This window comes from Topomyia yanbarensis, chromosome 3 (assembly GCF_030247195.1).
Source record: "Topomyia yanbarensis strain Yona2022 chromosome 3, ASM3024719v1, whole genome shotgun sequence".
NCBI lineage: Eukaryota > Metazoa > Arthropoda > Insecta > Diptera > Culicidae > Topomyia > Topomyia yanbarensis.
This window is the reverse complement of record NC_080672.1, coordinates 50558924-50579885: the sequence shown is the minus strand read 5'-3', so window position 1 is coordinate 50579885 and position 20962 is coordinate 50558924. Positions and strand designations below refer to the sequence as shown.

General features: G+C 38.0%; 1 protein-coding gene across 1 annotated transcript in view; it reads right to left on the bottom strand.

Annotated features, from left to right (window-relative positions):
* LOC131693197 (MOXD1 homolog 2-like) overlaps window positions 1-20962 on the bottom strand; it is a 321492-nt gene that overhangs the window by 185675 nt on the left and 114855 nt on the right. The window contains exon 2 of the mRNA XM_058980829.1: window positions 4615-5037. Coding sequence (XP_058836812.1) covers window positions 4615-4923 — 309 coding nt within the window. The 5' untranslated portion in view covers window positions 4924-5037. The remainder of the gene's footprint in view (window positions 1-4614; window positions 5038-20962) is intronic.

The window sequence follows — 20962 nt, the reverse complement described above, 5'->3', positions numbered from 1 at the left end:
TTCACGCAGAATTAAACGCGACATTTCACATGGAATTTCATGTCAATGGAGTTCTGCGTGAAATTTAACGTCAAATTAAACGTATAATTCCACGTGCAATATTTAGTAAAGTTCTATGTGGAATTATTCGCAGATTTCCAGGTGGAATTTCACATCGAATTTCACGCTGAATTTTCACGTAAAATATCAACGGGAATTTCACGCGGCAAATCACACAAAATTTCACGCGGTGTTTCGCGCGGAACTGAATGTGAAATTTAATGAGGAATTTCATTTGTAATTTGACGTAGAATTACGCGTGGAATTTTAAGTGAAGATTCGCGCGAAATTTCACTTAGAATTTAACACGTCGAATTTCACGCAGAATTTCAAGTGGAATTTTACATTGAAATTCACTTGAAATTTTTCGTGGACTTTGACGTGAAATTTCAGGCGAAGAAATTCATGTGAAATTCAACATGAAATTTCAAGTGGATTTTCAAGCGGTATTTCACGTCTAATTTCACGCGGGGCTTTGCATGGAACTTCGGTCAACTCCCACGAGGATTTTCACATGAAATTTCACGTGGAACTTCTCGTAAAATTTAACGTGGAATCCTACATGGATTTTTAGGTTGAAATTCGCGTAAAATTGCACTTGAAGTTTTTGTAATTTCACGTGGAATTTTATGCATATTTTCACGTGAAATTTCATCTGCAATAATACGCGGGATTTCATGCGGACTTTTATGCGGAATTTTACTTGGGATTTCACGTTGAATTCCACGCAGAATATCGAGCGGAATGTAAGAAAAAATTTCACATGAAATTTCACGTAGAATTTCGCGAGGAATTTCGCGTAAAATTTTATGAGGAATTTTACATAGAAATTCTTGTGGTTTTCCACATTAAATTCAACGCAGCTTTTAACGTTAAGAGTTTCATGCGGAATTTCACTCGGAATGCCACAATGAATTTCATATCGAATTTTTCATCGAGTTTCACGCGTGTTTACACGTGAAATTTATTAAATAAAATTCACGCTGTGCTTTACGTGAAATTTTACTTAACATTACATGTAAAATTTTACATGGAATGTCATGAAAATTTCCAGGCGCCCTTTGACGCGGCACTTCACGCAGAATTTAACGTGGCATTTCATGTGGAATTTCATGTTATTTTACGTTGAATTTTAAGCAAAGATTCGCGCGGAATCTCGCGTAGAATTTGACGCGCAGAATTTGACGCGGAGTTTATCGCGGGATTTCGAGAGAGATTTCACATCGAATTAGCCGTGGAACTTCATGTGGAATTTAACGTGGAGTTTCAGGCGGCATATCACGTAGCAATTCACTCGAAATTCCATATGAATCTCCACGTGGATTTTCATGCCGAATTTCACGTGGAATCACGTGTAGAATATCAAGTGGAATTTGACGCATAATTTCATGTGAAATTTTGCATAATATTTCCGCAAATTCCCACGTGGATTTTCACATAGAATTTCGCGTGGATCTTTGCATGGAATTTGACAAGAAATTCCACATGGATTTTCACGTAGAAATTCGCCTGAAATTCCACATGAAAATTCCGCAATTTCGCGTGTAATTTTATGCGTATTTTCACGTGGAATTCATCTGGAATTTTATACGTAGTTTGACGCTGAATGTTATGTGGAATTTTGCTTGGAATTTCGCGTAAAATATCACGTAATTTCATGTAGAAATTCTTGTGAAATTCCACAATAATGTTCACGGAGAATTTCACGCAGCGCTTAACGCGACAATTTACGTAGAATTTCACGCGAAAGTTCATAAGGAATTTCACGTTAATTTTCACGTGGAATTTCAAGTAAAATTTCACTAAAATTTGAATTCGACATAAAATTTCACGTGGAATGTGATATTAATTTTCATGCGAAATTTCACGTTAATTTTATTTTGTGTTGCACTTGGAATTTCACGCGGAACTTTAATAGGAATTTATGAGATATTTCAAGTGGAATTTCACGTGAAATTTCACTTTTGTTTTCGTATGGGATTTCACATAAATATTAGTCGAAATTGACGCAAAATTTCACGTGGAATTCTACTTAACATTTCACTTCAATTATATCAATTCATTTTAGGAGTTATTTTTGAGTTTAATGCGCCATTTCACGCTGATTTTCACGTAAAAATCACGTAATATTTCATGCGGAACTTCACGTAAAATTTCACGCATGAATCCGCCTAAAATTCGACGTGCAGTTTCACGTACAATTTTTTTTTTCCCGTGGAATCTTATGTGGATTTTCATGCGAAATTTCACGCAGCATTTCTCGTAAAATTTGACGTGGATTTTGACGTGGAATTTCACATGGAATTTTACGTGGAATTTCATGCGTATTGTAACGCGCTATTTGGCCCCGAATTTCACGAAGTATTTCAATGCACTTTCACGTGAAATTTCAGGTGGAATTTCACATGGCCTTGTACGTAGAATTGCGCGAGATTTCACGTGAAATCCCATGTGGAATTTTACAGGAACTTCGCGTGGAATTTCACACCTAATTTCAGGAGGAGTTTCACGTACAATGCAGAATTTCACTAAACATTTGACCTGGAATATCACGTAAAGGTCATGAGGAATTTCACGTAACATATGACGTGAAATTTCTCGTGAAATTTCTCGTCAAATTCGTGTCTATTTTCACGGGGTGATCTGCGTGAAATTTTACGTCAGGTTGAGTTTCAAGCGAAATTTCACTTCAAATATGTGAATTTATTTAATATGAATTTACCGTGAAACTTCACGTGGAATTTCAAGCGATATTTCACGTAAAATTTCGAGTGATATTTCACGTGAAATTTGGCTTGAAGCGTAACATGACATTCACCGTGAAATTTCACGAAAAAAATTTCGTGATATTCTGCGTGAATTTCTGCGAAAGAATTTAGGTAAAATTCCACGCCTGAAGTTGCACGCGATATTCCACGTGCAAGTTAATGCGAAATACTGCGTAAAATTCCGTGTAACGATCGATGTAGTTTTCACGTGCAATTCCACACGAAAGCTCAGTGAAATCCCGCGAGAAATTCCATATGAAATTTGGCGTTAAATTTCGTGTGGAATTTTACGTGAAATTTTGAATCTATTTTGACATGCATGACATGTCGAACTGCACGTTGGATTTCAAGCTGAATTTGATGCCTCGTGATGTTCGTGAAATTTCACGTGAAATTCAACATGAAATCCCGCATTGAATTTCAAGTGAATTATAATGTGAAATTCCCGGTGATATTTGACGTAAAATTCAACGTGAAATGTGGCGTGAAATTTCCTTTGAAATTTCACGTGGAATACCACTCGAAAATAAACGTAAAATTTTACGCAAAGTTTCACATGATATACTGCGAAATTCCACGTGAACTTCGACATGAAATACTGCGTGTCAAATTACAAGCTCAATTCCGCACGAATATCCGCTTTAATTCCACGTGAAATCCTATGTGCAGTGGAAAGTAGAAAACGACCGCATGGATTTTTAATGGATTTTCGGCTTTCACGGTCTAGAAAATAAGAACGACTGTTGTATACTGCCCGACGCTTCGGCCACTGGTTTTGGCCTTTTTTAAGATATTTCCCTTGTAAAAGGCCAAAACCAGTGGCCGAAACGTCGGGCAGTATACAAAACCCGTTCTTATTTTCTAGACCTATGTGTAATTCCACATAAAATTACACTTGAAATTTCACGTGAAGTTCGATGTAAAATTCGACGTGGAAAATTCACGTGAAGTTACACGTAGGTCACATGGGATTCCTTGAGATTTCACGTGAAATTTCACCCGGACTTTCACGCGGAATTTCACGAGGCATTTAACGCGGAAATTCACGTGAACCTTCATGTGAAATTTGACGTGGAATTTGAAGACGCATTCTATGTGGAATGTCACGTAGAAATTAATGTGAAAGTTCATGTGAAAATTCAAGAGCAGCTTCGCGTTGAATTTCACAACTAATTTCACCTGGAGTTTCACGTGGATTTTGGCGTGGGATTTCACGTAGAACTTCGCGGAATTGGTCTCTGACGTTGCAGGAAACCAGAACCCCCAACTGACTAACTGACAAAATGATAAACTCCTTGCCCTGCTTCAAAGTTGACACGTTCTGACAGAGGTTTTAAGTGCTTATACATCCGTTTGAAAGATTGACAGTGTAGTACCTAGAATCTAGTAGAATCTATCATAAGGACCACCGGTCCCTGCTGCTACATCAAAGTTTCTTTTGGTTGTGTCATCCTTCGTTCATTCATTTTGTTCAGTCGTGTATGAAAACTATGGAAGATCAAAATCTTGCCTATTCGGCATGCTACCAGTGCATGTGATTACATGAAATAGTTCGGATACAAGTCAGCTTTTAATGATTCCTCGTAAATTCCCCTGGGTGAAATAACGTATCCGTAAGGCAATATGTGGTACTTCTTTCTTTTAATGTGTTTAAATCACGGTGTTAAGTTTATCCATCACATCCAAAACAATCTTTGGGACCGATTTCACTGCCCCTAGAATTGCTAGACAAGCCACTCTTTGTGCCTTTGATAGTGTCCTAATCGATGGTAAATAACCATCAAAAAAGATTGTGCCATTCGCTTACCTGCAGCATCACATGTCCCTGATCGATCCAGCCAATGACAATATCCGAATCGGCCAGTGTCCCGTCGTGAGAAAATCCAAGACCCACATACCCCAGCGTTCTGGCCTGTATCTCGAACGTAATATCCTGACTGTTCGAAGTCCACAGCAGCCGGTAGTTGTGATCGAAATCCACCACATGGTCCCATTGGGATGCTGTGGCCAATGACGACCCACTACACCACACTAGTAACAGACACAAGCAATACCTTCGTAGGCTGATAAATTGCTGCTTGATTGAGATTTTCATTGTAGCATGATATGCTTGCATTTGGTATCACTTGACAAAACTTTTCACTTGATGTGCACTGACTATTTATCTTAAATTACCGAGAACAACTTTCACTTCGATTGTCCACCGTGATGAGAAAAACGCAACTGTCATCTGAAAAGAAATCGAAATATAACGGTTAGTTTTATACAAGTGAGCACTTTTCGAAGTGAGTTACTAGTGCAAAGTGCACGCAATTTTTATCTAAATTATTAATTACAACTTCATCTTTTCCCCCCACACACACAGACACACATAACATTCCTCATTTCTAAAGTACTATAATAAATTAGCTTTAATTAAATGTATCTTCTCGAGATTCTGCAGCAGTCCTAGTACGGTGCAGTGCGTTTCGTTTGCAGTGTAATATTTTTGCATTCTTTTCACGAAAGCAGAAACATAATTTCTACTTTATTTAGCCACTTCTCCCACACTGCCCGACCTACCCGACGCTTGCACTAAATAGAAACTATCTGGTACAGTTTTAAGTATGTCAGCTGTACTCTACAATTCTGGTCTGCGAAAAACACATGACACTGATAAGACACTGAAACTATGGTTGGCATAGAAATGGACAACGAAGACGAAACCAGCTGGAGCAGACAGTCGAGCAGAATGCGCTTGGGCGCCGCCGGACTCCGTCCACCGACGAGCGCCGGTAATTAATGCATATCATCTGACGTAATTATGTGTTTCGTTGGACAGTGGCAGAGCAAAGAGTGTAATGAATGTTCGGAAGTTTAACTTGTCCAGTGTAAGGAATTATTTCGAGCCCTGATGTTTATCGCAGTCCTAAATAAAAGGAATGCAGGACACGCAACCGGAACGCTATGCTCCACGTTGGTTCAGCTGCGAGAAGACGGGACCATTTACTGAATTGAAGATTGACCTCATTCTTCATTGTTAAATTACAACAAACACATTATTTTTTCCCGCCAGGCGTTGATTTTAAAAGCTTAGCTCCGACAGGAACAGGCTCCGTTTCTGAAATGTGCCTCCTCAAAGCATCTTTTCCCCATCCAAAGTGCATCATAAATCCTACCGGTTCATGAAAGAATACATATAACTTTTCAACGGACTGGAAACGCACGAGCTTGCCGAAAGCGGATAAAATAACGACGATCTGTAAAGAAACTGCTTCCAGTAAGAGAGTGGAATCACTTCATATATTTTCCGTTTTCCCGCGAATTCCGCCGCTTATTTCAGCAACATTCTCGGAAGCCATATAATTGCTATAAAAGAGGAAAAACGAACCGAAAAGGATTCCTCTGTTGTATTCTGTTGTTCTCGCTGGCTGATGACGCTCTGTGTCGTTTGTTGCTCTCCGCCGCCGATGGTAACGAGGTGGGTGTGTTGATATGTGAAAAGGAAGCTGCACGAATAAGAAGAAAAAAATTATTACGGAAACACTTTCATATGTTATGTTTATTTGCCAAATGAAAGAGAATGCACGGCTTGGCTTGTGAGCTTGACTATTTTTTTTCTGGAGTTTGGTTCGTTCGTTCGCACCTCTTCGCTTCAACGAAGGAGAGGGCAAATAAAAAAAAAGTTTTAATCTTCGCCGGAAGGAACTTGGGGGTTTTTGCTGAAAGTTTCGCGGTGGAGTTTTGTTTCCTGGGAATACTCTCGTGCGCTCCCAAAAGTGCACCCCAGGCGAAGAGCTGACTGAGGTTTCTTCCATTTAGACATGAAATACCAAAGCTTTTATAACTTTATCCTGTTTAGGGGTTTCACGCGGAAAACTTTTCATCATGCCTAATTTGATTGGCGTTTTAGAACGCGTCTGACAAGAAAAACCTTTCAGTTTGGAAGTATCGGAGCAGTCATCCGTTACTATTTAAACGTTTTTGCATCTCATTTCAGATTAATCAAAAAAAAAAATGATTAGGGGGTTAACAGAAATGAAATAAATACTTCCTATACTCGAAGACATTTTCGCAGGAAACCTTGTGGCTGGTCGCAAAGAACAACCGCTGAAGAAGCAGTCAGGTTCGACAGATTTCTAGTCACCCAAAGGAAGCTCTCAGACGAGATGAGTTGTCATAGTCTTCGTATACATCATTGTATGTCTCATCGCTTAAGCTGGAACATTTAAAGCTCGAGGCAGAACGCGTTTTAGCTCAGCAAAAGGCAGATGGGCAATGGATAAGCGGAGCTGTCTTAAGACCACTTGGGGCCTCTGGGCAATATTGAACTGAAAGGCCCCTATAATTGAATAGATTTTTTTTATTAGAATTTCAATTTTCAGTATTTGCTAAATATTACTGTTTTTGACCTGTTTGGCCTGTGAAAAAACGGTGCCGAATGGGGTCATGTTTGGCATACAGTAGGATTTCGTTTTTGGCAACAATTTTATTTTTTTCAGTTGCCAAAACCAGAACCGTGCCAAAAATGGAACCTTATTTTTAAAGTTTGGATTTTCAATTTACGACTTCAAATATGTTTTAAGGATTTTTGATCATATGTGAAATGAAATGAGATGAAAGAAAAAATAAGCAAATTCAATTTTATTCATGATTTTTTCAAATTCAGACGTCGTACAGTGGGGCAAGCCTTCGACGCTCAAAACCTCTACCGTCCTGGGTATATATCCTGGAGGAATAGTGTCTTTAGCAAAGCATCTTAGATGGAAATGATCATTATTTTGACAACTTTGGTTTTAATCTAGATAAGTAGAAACTGATCTATATCAGTTCTATCTTTTGATAGAGGTGTTCTATCAAAAAACTTTCTTCGGCAAAGTTGTTTGTTTTGATATTTCTAACACATGTACTGAAGACATTTATACTTTATGTAGATGGCGCTACATGACATTTAAAAAAATACTCGAGGAAATTAATTTTAACATTTGTTTATGAAACATATATCTAGAAATAAATATTTCATTCCAAAATCTTCGAAAATATACAATAATAAAAATGCTTAATTTAAAAAGAGTGATAAATGTTATCATGACATTTTAGGGTTGTTTTCATCAAAAATATTAAAAAAATATGTTCCACAAAATTTGTAATAACCCACGAAGCGGCTGATGGCGGCAGCTGGAATTTTGTTTGTGACTAGTAAAAAGCTTTAACTTTATAACCACGAAGAGAAAAAAGTGGGGCAAGGTGGGCCTTTTGCAGACAAATGAAATGAGGAAAAAAATATAATTCAAGTTAAATAGTTCCTACTTCGCTATAGAATTTTTGAGTAATCTAAAATATATGCAAATATTTTCTTGTTTTCGAATTCAAATATAATATTTCGAACTGAGTTCCGAATTGAGCAGTTTTCCGAATTGTAGTTCAGTCATAAGCAGTGCGGTAAAATATCAATTTCAAACGAAAATAATCGTTTCAAGTGAAACTTCGAGTCTTTCACTGTAAACATACCACCACTATATCAGTTGAGTTCGACTGCCGTCTTCGTTTGAGTCACTCAAAGTTCACTGTCAATTGAATAACAGGTTCTGGTCATTTGACGTTTTTGCCTGTTTAGTTTCTATTAAACACCAACCTCACATTAGCACGGTCTCAGCTAATGGAAGTGAACCATTCCAATGAACCACTCACAAATGAATATGAAGGAACACTCACTGACATATAAATAACTCCGACCAAGATAATAAATAATATAGGGTAAAAGCTATGATAAGACGAGGCAACTCAAGACGGATACAGGTACGAGCATTTTTTCTCTGTATGAGTGAGGTTGTATTGAAGCTGATAAATCAGGAGGATACGAAAAAGAAAAGAATAAAACAAATGACGTAGTGGGCTTTTCTGCTTAATTTTACAAGTATAAAACAAATTCACTCAAAAATGACAAATGTTCCGAACCTTTCTTTCTCTTCTTCTTGGAGAGTTTTCTTTCCTTTCTTGTGCCCTGCTGAATAATTGTTGACAGATGACTGTATGCAACTAGCGAGGTTGGCAGTGCAGCCAATTTCTTTGTCATATTTAGATATGTTGCTATAATACACATAATAATGACTGTTTTATTATCTCACATTTCGCCAAAATATATCTGGAACTATTCAATCCAACATTTTTATCATATACTACATGTTTCTAGCAAATTTGGCCAGCATAACAGTCTATTCATCAGAATCAAATTTGCCACAAACATTGAAATAGAGATGGACGTACTACCAAAATACAGAAATATACAGAAATCGTATTACTAGTTGCCTTATCTTGTCTTAGGTGTAAACGGGCGAACTCGTTAAAGGTCCAAGATGATAGATAACGGAAATCGATGGTTTAAGTCATTTTAAATTAAGGCTTAGTTAGTTGAGTGGTAAGTGTGACAGCCACCCATCCCAGTTAGTCTGGGTGCAATCCCAGCCGAGGTCGCTGAGATTTTTCTGAGGTGCAAAATCTTCCTTCGGAAGGGAAGTAAAGCCGTTGGTTCCCGGTCCATGAGTTGATGAGTCGATATCTAGTTACTACCAAATATCGTCCTCCCGTGATACTTGTGGAATGTGCAGTAGTATTTACGGTCTCTAGCAAAACAAGTATCGGACTAACGTTCCTTCCGCGATCTACGTTCGGGCCAGGCCGGCGCCGGTTTTGATCAATAAACACTTTAAGATTACCAGGAGTTGCACATTGAAAGATGTTTCCCTAATCCCAAGCATAACTATCTACTGATTCCCTGTGCAACTTCAGCTAGTCTAGATCGATAACGGAGTAGCAGCTAGGGGTGGTCGTACAAGGTCAAGCTCAAGCTCAAGTTCGATGGTTAAAGTCATTTTTAAATCAGAGATGAGGGTAACATGGATACCATTTGAAAGGAGGTTAGGCCATTTTGAAATCCAAGATTGCGGCCTATAGTGACCAAGAAACTGTGAAAACAACTATCAATATGGGTATCATTTAAAATAATCATAAAATACCGTAGTTTATAAATTTAGGCCATTTTGAAAACAAAGATGGCGGTTTCGGGTAACCACCACAGTAAAAACCATGATCAATATATATCTATATCACTTTTGCAATGATGGTCACTAGATGACGGAAACTGATGATTGAGGACATTTTGCAATCAATCAATCCAATATGGCGCCTTTTGGTTACCTCAAATCAATAAACCCACCTTCGATATGACCTATTTATAGCATTCATATCGAGCAAAACCTTTTCGAATTCTTTCTGAAAAAGAAAAGATTCTCGTATATGTAGACTGTGCTCGTAATGTGTTCCTTTAGAACCAGTGTGGAAGTGTTTTACCTCTTCACCATGTTATCGGAATTTTACACAGGAAACTATTGGTAGAGGTGCAAAAAATAGCTGAATTACATATTTGATTTTAGCAATAAATTTGACAGCTTCGTACAATTATGATAGCATACTGCGGCTATCATATTTTTTTTTCAAAATTTCTTAAATTCGCAGAGTTCAGACGAAAATAATGAATCTACTAATAACAGCTTATTGAAACTGGTTGCAATGAAAAATGCTATTTGGTAGTACGTTCATCTCTATAATATTTTTGTTGCAAATTTGATTCTGATGAATAGGCTGTTATGCTGGCCAAATTTGCTAAAAACATGTAGTATGTGACAAAAATGTTGGATTGATTAGTACCAGATAAATGTTGGCGAAATGTGTGTCAATAAAACAGTCATTATTATGTGTATTATAGCAACATATCTAAATATGACAAAGAAATTGGCTGCACTGCCAACCTCGCTAGCTGCATACACTCATCTGTCATCTGGCACAAGAGAGGCATGATAACCAAAAATACGAAGCCAGTTGTCTCTTTTTGTCTTAGGTTTACCCGGATCTCATTTGACTGGTGCTCACTGGGTAAATTGAAAGCGGATCTTTTCATTTGAGAGGATCAAACGAAGGAGGTTGAATATGAATTGCGACTCATTTGAAAGCAGCGGTGAGTGAAGTGCCATGAACCCAGCTTCAGATCAACAGCAACTGATGCGTTAAATGAATGTGAATGCTGCCGTAGACGACTGATTGACTGCGTTCATTCAGTTTCGATTGAATGAAATGAAATTTTACTGCACTGGTCATAAGGCTGTGCTTATTCTTTGCAAGAAACGATTATCAGTCAGTTGTCAAAATAATGCTCATTTCCATCCAAGATACTTTTCCGAAGACACAAATCCTTCAGGATACATACCCAGGACGCTAGAGGATTTGAGCGTCGAAAGTAGCATTCTGCCCACTGTGCCGTCCTGTAGAATTCTCACAATCTTCGCGCACTTCTCGAGTGCAATTCCCCTCATTACGAGTATGTAAAATAGCATTTAATTCGAATTGCTTTTCTTCGGCCCACTGAACGTCAAAACTTGAACAATTCACTGAATGGTAGTGTTGATTTCGCTCCTGGGGCTGTTATGTCTTCTTTCTGAAAATTATTGAAGTATTGAAGAATTTTGTTTAAAAAATACAGCTCTTTTAAAAAAATAATAAATTTATTGGTTCTCCATAACTAACCCATCGTTGATCTTTCAAATGGAATTGATAGATTGAAAATCGGTTGCCGGCACTGGTCGGTTGTCCGCACCCCTATGTTGCTTTTGACAGAAACCAGATATGGACATTCTGATAAATATTATTTATTTGTGTTATATGTTAGCGCGATCTTTTTGTGCCGATTGCTGAAGCAGACTCGAATGTTCTGTTCTACAACCAATATATTTTTTGAACAAGTGAAACTGTACTCAAAAGATTTTTTTGATGATTTGCTTAGTGTTACAGAAAGAAGTAAATCGATCGAAAAAGTATGCGCATTGAATATTTACGATGTGAATTTATTCTATTTTGTGATTCAACGTTGAATGGCGCCGAAATGTTCGCCACAAGTTTTCTTTTGATCAGTTTTCAAAAAGGTTACTAAAATCGGTTGTCGGCACCCAAACATGGTCGGTTGTCGGCACCCAATTTTTTGTGGCAAATGCTCTCAATAACCTAATCAATATGGGTATTTTGGAACGGGCTTTACGAATAGATACCAGAGATCGATCTTTGGCACCATTCTGAAAACCAGGAAGGCGACTTCCGGTTTAGCGTTTTACATTTACATGAAGAAAGCCCACCTGGTCGTGTTTTCACCGCTAGCACAGAGAACAGACATATAAGCTAGAACAAATTTTCCCGAAAAACTTGTGTAAACATTTAAGTTAAAATATGTTGAAAATCACCATCGCATATAGGTTCGCATGCGTGAATCACCATTGTATCCAAGTTTGCACACAAGTCCCGTATAGCGATTGCTGGCCGATCGAAGCGCCGACCAGTTGCTACTCGCTGTTGTCATTTCAAAGCGACAGTTTTATTTCTTACACAAGTTGAAAACTTTACTTGTATGTCAGTTCTCAGTGCCGCTAGGTAGCACCGTATATACCAGATTGTCACGACCAGATAATTTGGTGGGGGGGCTCGGGGTTACCCTGTAGTCCCGCTCCCGTTTTGACTGACTTCTATCTGATCTGTCTGAAGCTTTGGTAAAAAACTGGAGTGCCTGAAACTAACTCAATGGCAGTGAATGCGATCCGTCAGTGCATTTGCAATGCGTAATATTCGCACTAGTTTTTCACATACACATATTGTGGTTCTGATGAAGAATGATATTCATAATGCCTTTGATGGGTATTGAACTGAATAAATTTCCTTTTCCCTTTGAATCATGATGATCATCATTCATATTTTTACATTTTTAGTAATTTTTTTTAGGGTGCCGACAACCGACCACATTTTTCAAAATGTTACCATTTTACTAAATTGGTAATAACTTTTTTTAAGTTGACAAATTAAATTAAATTCTTCGATAAGTTATTAGTTAAGGCCTCTAGCTTTCTATTGGTATGCTTATTCCCATATATTGTTTAATTGGAGTAATGTTGTGAGCCAAAAACAAAAGTGTTCCGACAACCGAACACATTCCCCTACATAAATAATGCATCTCTACACTTATTGTACTGATTAAATAAAACACGTATAGTGTAAAATATAGGTAACCCTTAAATACATAACACTGTTTTAAAACAACATTGCGAAAAACATCTCAAAATTATCACAGTAATGTATTGAAGCTATGAGACAATTTTCACAATCTTTAAAAAAAATGATTTGCGCCTTTGAGGGTTAATATGACTCCCATGTTTGGAAATGAAGTCAAATGTGATATAATTTTTTTTTTCGAGAGTTGTCCTACTGGAGCTGTAGAGCTAGGTTCTCGGAAGGGCTCCCCGTCAGAATCACATACTACAATTTGCAGACGAGACAGGCAATGTCGCCCAATAAAACACTGCATTAGGCCAATTGTAGCGGGCCGTGATTCTTAATGTGATATTCATTGTACGGTTCAGGTATGTGCGGACGTAGGGACTCGCGATCGCATGTATCATCGCGAAGGGTTCGAGCATTTGTACGTTAACGTGTTCGATCGCGTGTGCGTTTGTATGTCGCGTGTGCTAACGTGTATGTAACCTCGCGTATATAAAATCTATTTTATAACCGTGTGCATTTCGCATATTCGCGTGTGTTCTTTGGATAATCGTGCGCGGACCGTGAATCTAATACTTTATATTTGGTGTACGGCTCAGATGCTAAATGAAAGTGAGATCTTCCATATCACGAGTTCCCGGCGATATCGCCGTAGAGCGTGGGGTCTAGTGGATATGAGCTTTATTTTTTTGATTGGTCCAACTGAATGTATGGACCTAAATTACTAGAATGAAGGCTAAAGATTTCCGGACGTGACCGATTCATGATAGCGCGCGTTTGCGAATTCGCGTTCGTAACTTCGTAATTACTAAAACGTTCACATAATTACCGGAGTGTTATCAAGTTTGCGCGATAGCGGGCATAGGTGTGCGTAGATGATCGCGAAGGGCTTAAGCGGTGGAGTAGCTATCTACGTCAGAAAGAACATTTCTCATAGAGTAGTGCTGAACACTGTTGTTAACGGCTTTCATCATGCTCACATCGAACTCTGCATAATGCAACATTATTTCGATGTGCATTGTTTATATCGCACTCCATCTTACGATATTGGTCAATTCCTTGCCAAGCTTGAAAGTGTTCTTGCTTCCGCTTCAAATTCGCGCCCCTGTTTCATTGTAGGAGATCTCAATATACCGGTTAACCTATCGAATAACAATGTCGTCTCACGTTATACAACTCTCCTGGAATCGTATGGTTTCATATGCACGAACACATTTCCGACTCGCCCAGCTAGTTCAAATATTCTTGATCACGTTGTTTGTAGACTGGAGGATGCTGCTCGCTTACGAAACGACACGGTTTACACCATAGTTAGTGATCACGTTCAAATTATATCTTCATATAAACTTGCAGTAAAAAGAGAACCCGTTAATTTGACTAAATTAATAATCAATCATGAAAAACTCAATAACGACTTCCAAAATTTTATAGAAAACATCGAGTTGATTGATGATGTAGATGTATGTCTTACAAATATCATCATAACCTACAATTCTTTACTTGCGGAAAACACTAGAACGGTCTCCAAAACTTTTAAATGTAAAGGCGTTTTTTGCGCCTGGATCAATTTCGATTTGTGGACACTGATTAAAATCAAAAGTAATTATCTGAAACGAGTAAAAAATAACCCCAATGATGAAAACCTCAAAGCTCTTCTGCAACACATAACTAAAAAAGTTAATGTAATGAAAAAGCGGTGCAAAAAGGCCTACTTTGAAAACCTTCTATCCAACACAACTCATTCAAAACTTTGGAAAAATATTAATACCATTTTTGGTCGTTCAAAGTCGGATATTCCCATCAGCCTAATTTGCAATGATATCAGAGTCACTGAGACTAAAGAAGTGTGCAATGTTTTCAACGAGTATTTCTCTAGCATTGGCAAAAATTTGCGGACCGTCATTCTGATATTTAGTTTGGTGTACGGATCACATTCTGACAGGGAGTGAGTTATCCCATATCACTAGAGTTCCCGGTCATGTCACCATGGAACGTTTTGTCTAGTGGACATGGGAGCAATTTATTTTAATTCTTCAATTTTATTTATTTTTTTTTAAAATTAACATGGACCTAGACTGTTGGTACCGAGGATAGAGACTTCCGGACGATTCCGATTCATGATGGCGCGAACGCGGGAGTTTGTAGATTAACGCTTGAGATCGCGTTGGTAAGTTTATGAGCGCTGAGACGTTAACCTTATCACCGGGGTATAATCATGCTTGCGAGTTGGTGGGCGCAGGTTGTTTAGAAAATCGCGAGGGGTTCTAACGTTTGTACGCTAACGTGATTTTGTAACATATTTGCGTGTGTTGTGTGTTCTTGAATGGTCGCGCGAACCGTGAGTCTGATATTAAATTTTCGGTGTGCGGCCAGATTTCTGGCAGAGAGTGGGATCCCTTATATCGATAAGTTTCCCGGTCATGTCGCCATGAGACATGCTGCCGAATAGGTATGAGCGTATTTGCCCAATTGGTCCAGCTGAAGGCATGGACCCAGGCTTCTGGGATCAAGGGTAGACCTCCGGACGTGACCGATTCGTAATCGCGCGCGAGGGCATTTTTGTAGGTTGCCGCTTGAGACCGCGTTTGAGAATGTGTGAGTGTTAAGATGTTGGCTATCACCATCTTTGCTGACCCAGCTAAAGGCGAGAGTAGAATGGCAGTATAGGATTCGAAAAGAAGAGATAAAAGACAATATATGAGAGACGCAATAGATAAAACAGGTACAAGATACAGCTAAAGTTATGATCATAACACGAAAGACATACATTAGTACTTCAAACACTACTAATAGTTGAATACCCAACCACCACACACAGCACATCCTTTCTCAATTATCTATTTGTTACTAGTTGATTGTTGTTTATGAGCGGGTGAATAGAAGAAAGATAAAGAACAGAAAAAAGGCTCCTATCAGCCCTCCCGGCCTCCTCGATACACCACTATCGAGGCGTATTGTAATCGACATCTTGAAGCGGGCTTCTTATATAAATAAAATCTTGCGTCATAATGATTGGTGGATTATTGACATAAGAACTAATTAACCGCTAGTAGTAGCACTTGGTGCAAATAGAAACCAAAAAGAGCGAAGCGTCCTTATATTTAGATAATTCTATTGAGTCTATTGTGGCTTGATGATGTTTACAATACCTTCAATCCTCCTGCGAGAGGGATAAAGAAATAGATATTAATAGATAATAGAATAGATAAAATAATAGATAACACAGGAATAGATATTACATGCATCTAAACTACTTTTAGGTGTTTGGTGATGTGGTTCACGTGGATTGGATTTCTTCAAAAACTACGTGTTTCAGTGTATTAAGTTGATCTAGTTGAGCATTAACTAGTGGCTGAACAGTATGTTTAAGAGAAGGTTCCATCCATAAGAGATTGTCATCTCTGTTTCAGCGAATCCGATTCGTTATAAACGAGAGTTACTCGCCATCTTCACGAGCCAGACCGACAGAGCGATTTAAGAGATAAAAACACCCACCTTCAGTCTGATCATCTCTTATAGATGACAGTCCATTGATCCGAATCGAATGACTCGATCACTATGCTCAAGATCAAATGAGTCCCCGAACAACCGAACCAGCATGTTCCCCCATTTGAAAGTAGAAACATCCATATCAGCCGTCCGCCAAAACACTCGATCGAATGATTATTAGTCATGAGATTCAGAGATCAATGAACCAGCACTCGCTCGGATCTCCCACTCTTATCGACCAAGCAAGAGTACGCGCCCATTAGGCTCATCACCCAAGCCCAGGGAAGTCAAATGTGATATAAATTGATACAAAAAATATCGTTTGCACATTTCTAAAAGACTTGTTATGACCAAACAAAAATGTTGCCAAAAACGGAACCCATTTGTTGCCAAAATCGGAGTGTGCCAAAAAGGGAGCATGCCAAAAACGGAACGTGCCAAAAACGGAATCTTACTGTACTTAGGTGTATGTAGAAACGTCATGATAAATCACAGATTGGGGGCCGGCATAGCGTAGTTTGTAAATCAATTGCCTTGTACGAAGCTCACCTAGGTTCGATTCCCAACTCCGCGCATAGGGTTAGAGATTTTTTCAAATAAGATTCTTTTACCCGAAAAGAGGCGAATGACCTTGAGATTAAACCTCTATAATCAAAATAAAAAAATCACCGGTTTGTCGACAGAATATTACTAATAAACACATACTAATAAAAATGAGAATGTTTAACTCAAATTTGTACATGACGCGACCGATTTTGGATGTTCCGCATTCCGGCGGTATAATAGTATTTCTTATAATATTGAATAAGTGACAATGTAGAAAATAATAATTCTAAAACAAATCTTTCGAGAAAACCACAGACTTCCAGAGCCAATTCCGGATCTCCCAGAGGGTCACGTTTACAATAGGGTCCCAATCCCAGCCACAAGTACGAATTTATGCGCATGATCTTCCCAAAAATATTTTCGAAAAAATATCAGTGCTCTATAACAAGGTTCATGAATTGACCAGTTCCACGGATGTTCTTCCGGAAGACCATTATGTAGCCAAAAAAACATGTGTCAGTCATAATTATTAACTCATTCAGATGAGAATTCAAGAAACACTAAAAAATACCTGGTTCTAAGACTAACTTTATGTATTGATCAGTTCAACGGATGTTCAGGATTTTTCGGATGGTTAATATGTGACTAATAGAGTCAATTTTTCACTTGTTTTCGAAAAAGCTTCAGAACTCCAGAACTAGACCTATGAATTAGCCAGTCTTACGAATCTTCCGGATTTTTTTATTACAAGGTCAATATTTGAATCGGAGTATCAATATAATTTAAAGATAATGATATCACTGGATAAAAAATTATTTCAGCTGCATTCGACTTTTGCTAGATTTGAAATATGTAACAATAAAAAAGAAAGATGACGAAAATTAATTTCCAATTATAATGGAAGGAAGCTGCAATTCAAGCTTTAAACTCGTTTTTCTCGAAATCAATAAATTGTTACTTAGTCAGCTCTGCTTTAACAGTGACCAATTGGGGTACAAGTCAAAAAATGTGGAAAAATATCAATAAATTTTATATTTGTATTTATTAACTAATTACTTAATTGATTTAAAAAAAGCTTTCGAAAACGGTGCGGAATAGTAAATATTCCCAGCCTATCTCGGGCAGAGCTGTCAATATGAAGCATCATCTAAAATTCAAAATCCTAATTTGTAATACAGTTCCCCTGAATATTTGCTCGTACCAACTTTCATAGCTATCTGTTGCTATGCCACGAACCTACTTCTGCACAGCTATATAAAAAGACCGCCATTTTTGCATTTTCTTCTGTTATTCAATTAACATATTTCCTGATATCAAAAGCGCTTTATAGAACTAGAGTTTATTTATTTATTATTTATTTATTATTATTTATTATTTATTTATTGGAGCAGGAAAAAGCCCATTTGAGCTGAACATACATTAGCTCGTTCTCAAGTGGGCCAAAACCTCCTTGTCTTTTCAAATATAACGTAATCCAAAATGATACATTATATTTATTGAAGCTAAACAAATAAAACACTTAAAATTAACGGCTTCACTATAATAAAATATTAATAAGGAAACAACCAATTTATGAGATTGTGGGTCAATTTTTTAAAATATCGCTGTAATGACAAAAGAATGTGTAACATCGGTTGAATAGTCTGGTCATACTTGACATTGATTCGTTAAACCCCTAATTCGCTCTTGGAGAGAAAGTAATGAGAAAATTATTAGTTCTAAGGGTTCGGCGTCTGATGATTATGTTCAGTTGACTAGGAAGACAACAGGAAAGTCAATATAGTTCAAAAGCAAGTCGGATATAACCATAGCTTTTGAAACATTGCGCCGAGCACCAAGCAGTTCAAGACCAATTAGGATACAATGGTGCTCGTAACCAGGTAGATTTATTGTCTTTCTCTAGGGCAGATGACGAAGAGCAAAGCGATCGAATTTCCATTGCACTGCCTCAAAATGCTACATTCGTTTTTGATAAAAACGCGACCACACAATCGCCTAATGTTCGAGCAAAGATCGAACCAGGGCGATATATTAAGCTTTTTGGCAATAAATGTTTTTAAATGTCTTGGTCATTTGAAATATAAAACCAAGTTGCTTGGATTCCTTGGAAACGAAATATGAAATATGGCCACAGAAGGACTATTTGTTACTATGTTTTAATTGCCGCAGGGTTCTACTGTATCGATTTTGTTGGTTATTTTCGGCAAATTTGAGACTAAGAGAAACGAAGGCAATGAAATTGAAAGACGGATAGGTATTCTAGAGCGAATCAGTTATAAACTTAGAACGGAAAACTAGAACTAGGCAGGCTCATCTGGGCATGATCGAAAGGAAATGTGAAGAATTCTTTGCCTTCTGCAGAGTAGGAGTTGGGCGTTGCACCCAAGTCTACCGCATGGTCTATGGTAGAACATAACTCATCATCATGTTTTACTGCCGACGCCGGCGTCATTGATGTATATCAGTAATAATTATCCTTTAAGAGAGGGCCAAGGTGGATTCCTTGGGGTACGCCTGAGCGAGTGATGAATGTTTCAGAGATGATGTCACCTATTTTCACTAACATTTCGCAACCTCCCAGTAAAGAATGTATTCAGTCCAGAAATTTTCCGTGGAAACCAAGACGCTTATGTTTCGCTATAGCAATGTCGTGATGGATTTTATCAAATGCAGCAGACAGATCGGTATAGGTAGCGTCCGTTTGATGCTCTTTCTCCATTTCCTGGATGATAACGGAAGTATAACTTGCTTGATTGGTATTTATTGAGCGCTTAAGAGTAAACCCGTGTTGATCAACGGAGATGTAACAGTATTCTAGGTAAAATGTCTCGTTGGGGAAGTTCGAATCCTAGTGAAAGCATGAATATCGACGCACAACTTTTCTGAGGAAAGACAGTGGCCAAAATCGTAATCTCGATTATAGTAAGAGCTCTAGATGGTTAATTCCTCGGCCAAACTATTTTATTAGCCAATACTCTAAAGAGGGGTTTTTCTATTTGACGAGATGAAAAAAGCATTTATTCATGCCACCCTAGATTTTCACCTGGAGATTTTTGCTAACCTAGAGAAGTATGAATATACGCTGAAAGCAGACAGAAATTTGAATCAAATCGATTGCACGATATTTCAAAGCATTCTAGAGTTTTTATTACCTAAACACTCGTCGCAAAGTACTTTAATTTGACAAACCATTATGCTCAACACTGTTTTGTGCCGTTCACATTAGGCTTCATACATTTTTCACTTTTCTGGGCAATTTCCTGGCTAATCGCAACGGATCAAAAAGCACCAGTCACTGTAGAGGATAAGCCAAACGATCCTTGCTCTTCGCCACAGCTACCCCAAAAATAAGGGGAGCCATGAAAGCGGCATCGTCTGAGAAGTACACTGCGGTGTCTTTCGGAGTTTTTCGCTGGGCTCGAAGAATCCTGCCATTCGACACCAAAGTCTCCAGAGAGAATCCAAAAAGGAGCAAAGCTCTCCTCCCTAGTCCCCCATAGTTAAGGACCGTAGCAGGATCAGCAAACACTAACACCGAAAAAACTCGGTTGAAACAAATAGAACCTGTACAAAAAGTTAAAATTATTCTTCGTCTCAGTAATTCTCGACAAACATACGATTACGACGTAAAAGCCAACTGTCTACATTCTCTAAAAAGGGAAATTCCGAACGAACCGTTACTGGCCAAACACAGTTCACAGCACTAAATGCAAGAGAAAATTTTTCTCTTTTGTTTACTATTACAATGAGTGATTGGTGAGTGATCGTTTTCCGGAATTTTCATTCCAAATGACTTTTGACAGTTGGCTTTTGCGCCGTAGTCATATGTTTGTCGATTTCCATATCGTCTTTTAACAACTGAGTGATTGGATGAGAAACCGACCGACCACAAAATATGACCATCGTCGATTCGAACGAAACTTTGCAGTTGTGTTCGGTTTATGTATTTCCATGACTTTCTTCGCCAATTGCAATATTTTTTATTTTTATATATATATATATATATATATATATATATATATATATATATATATATATATATATATATA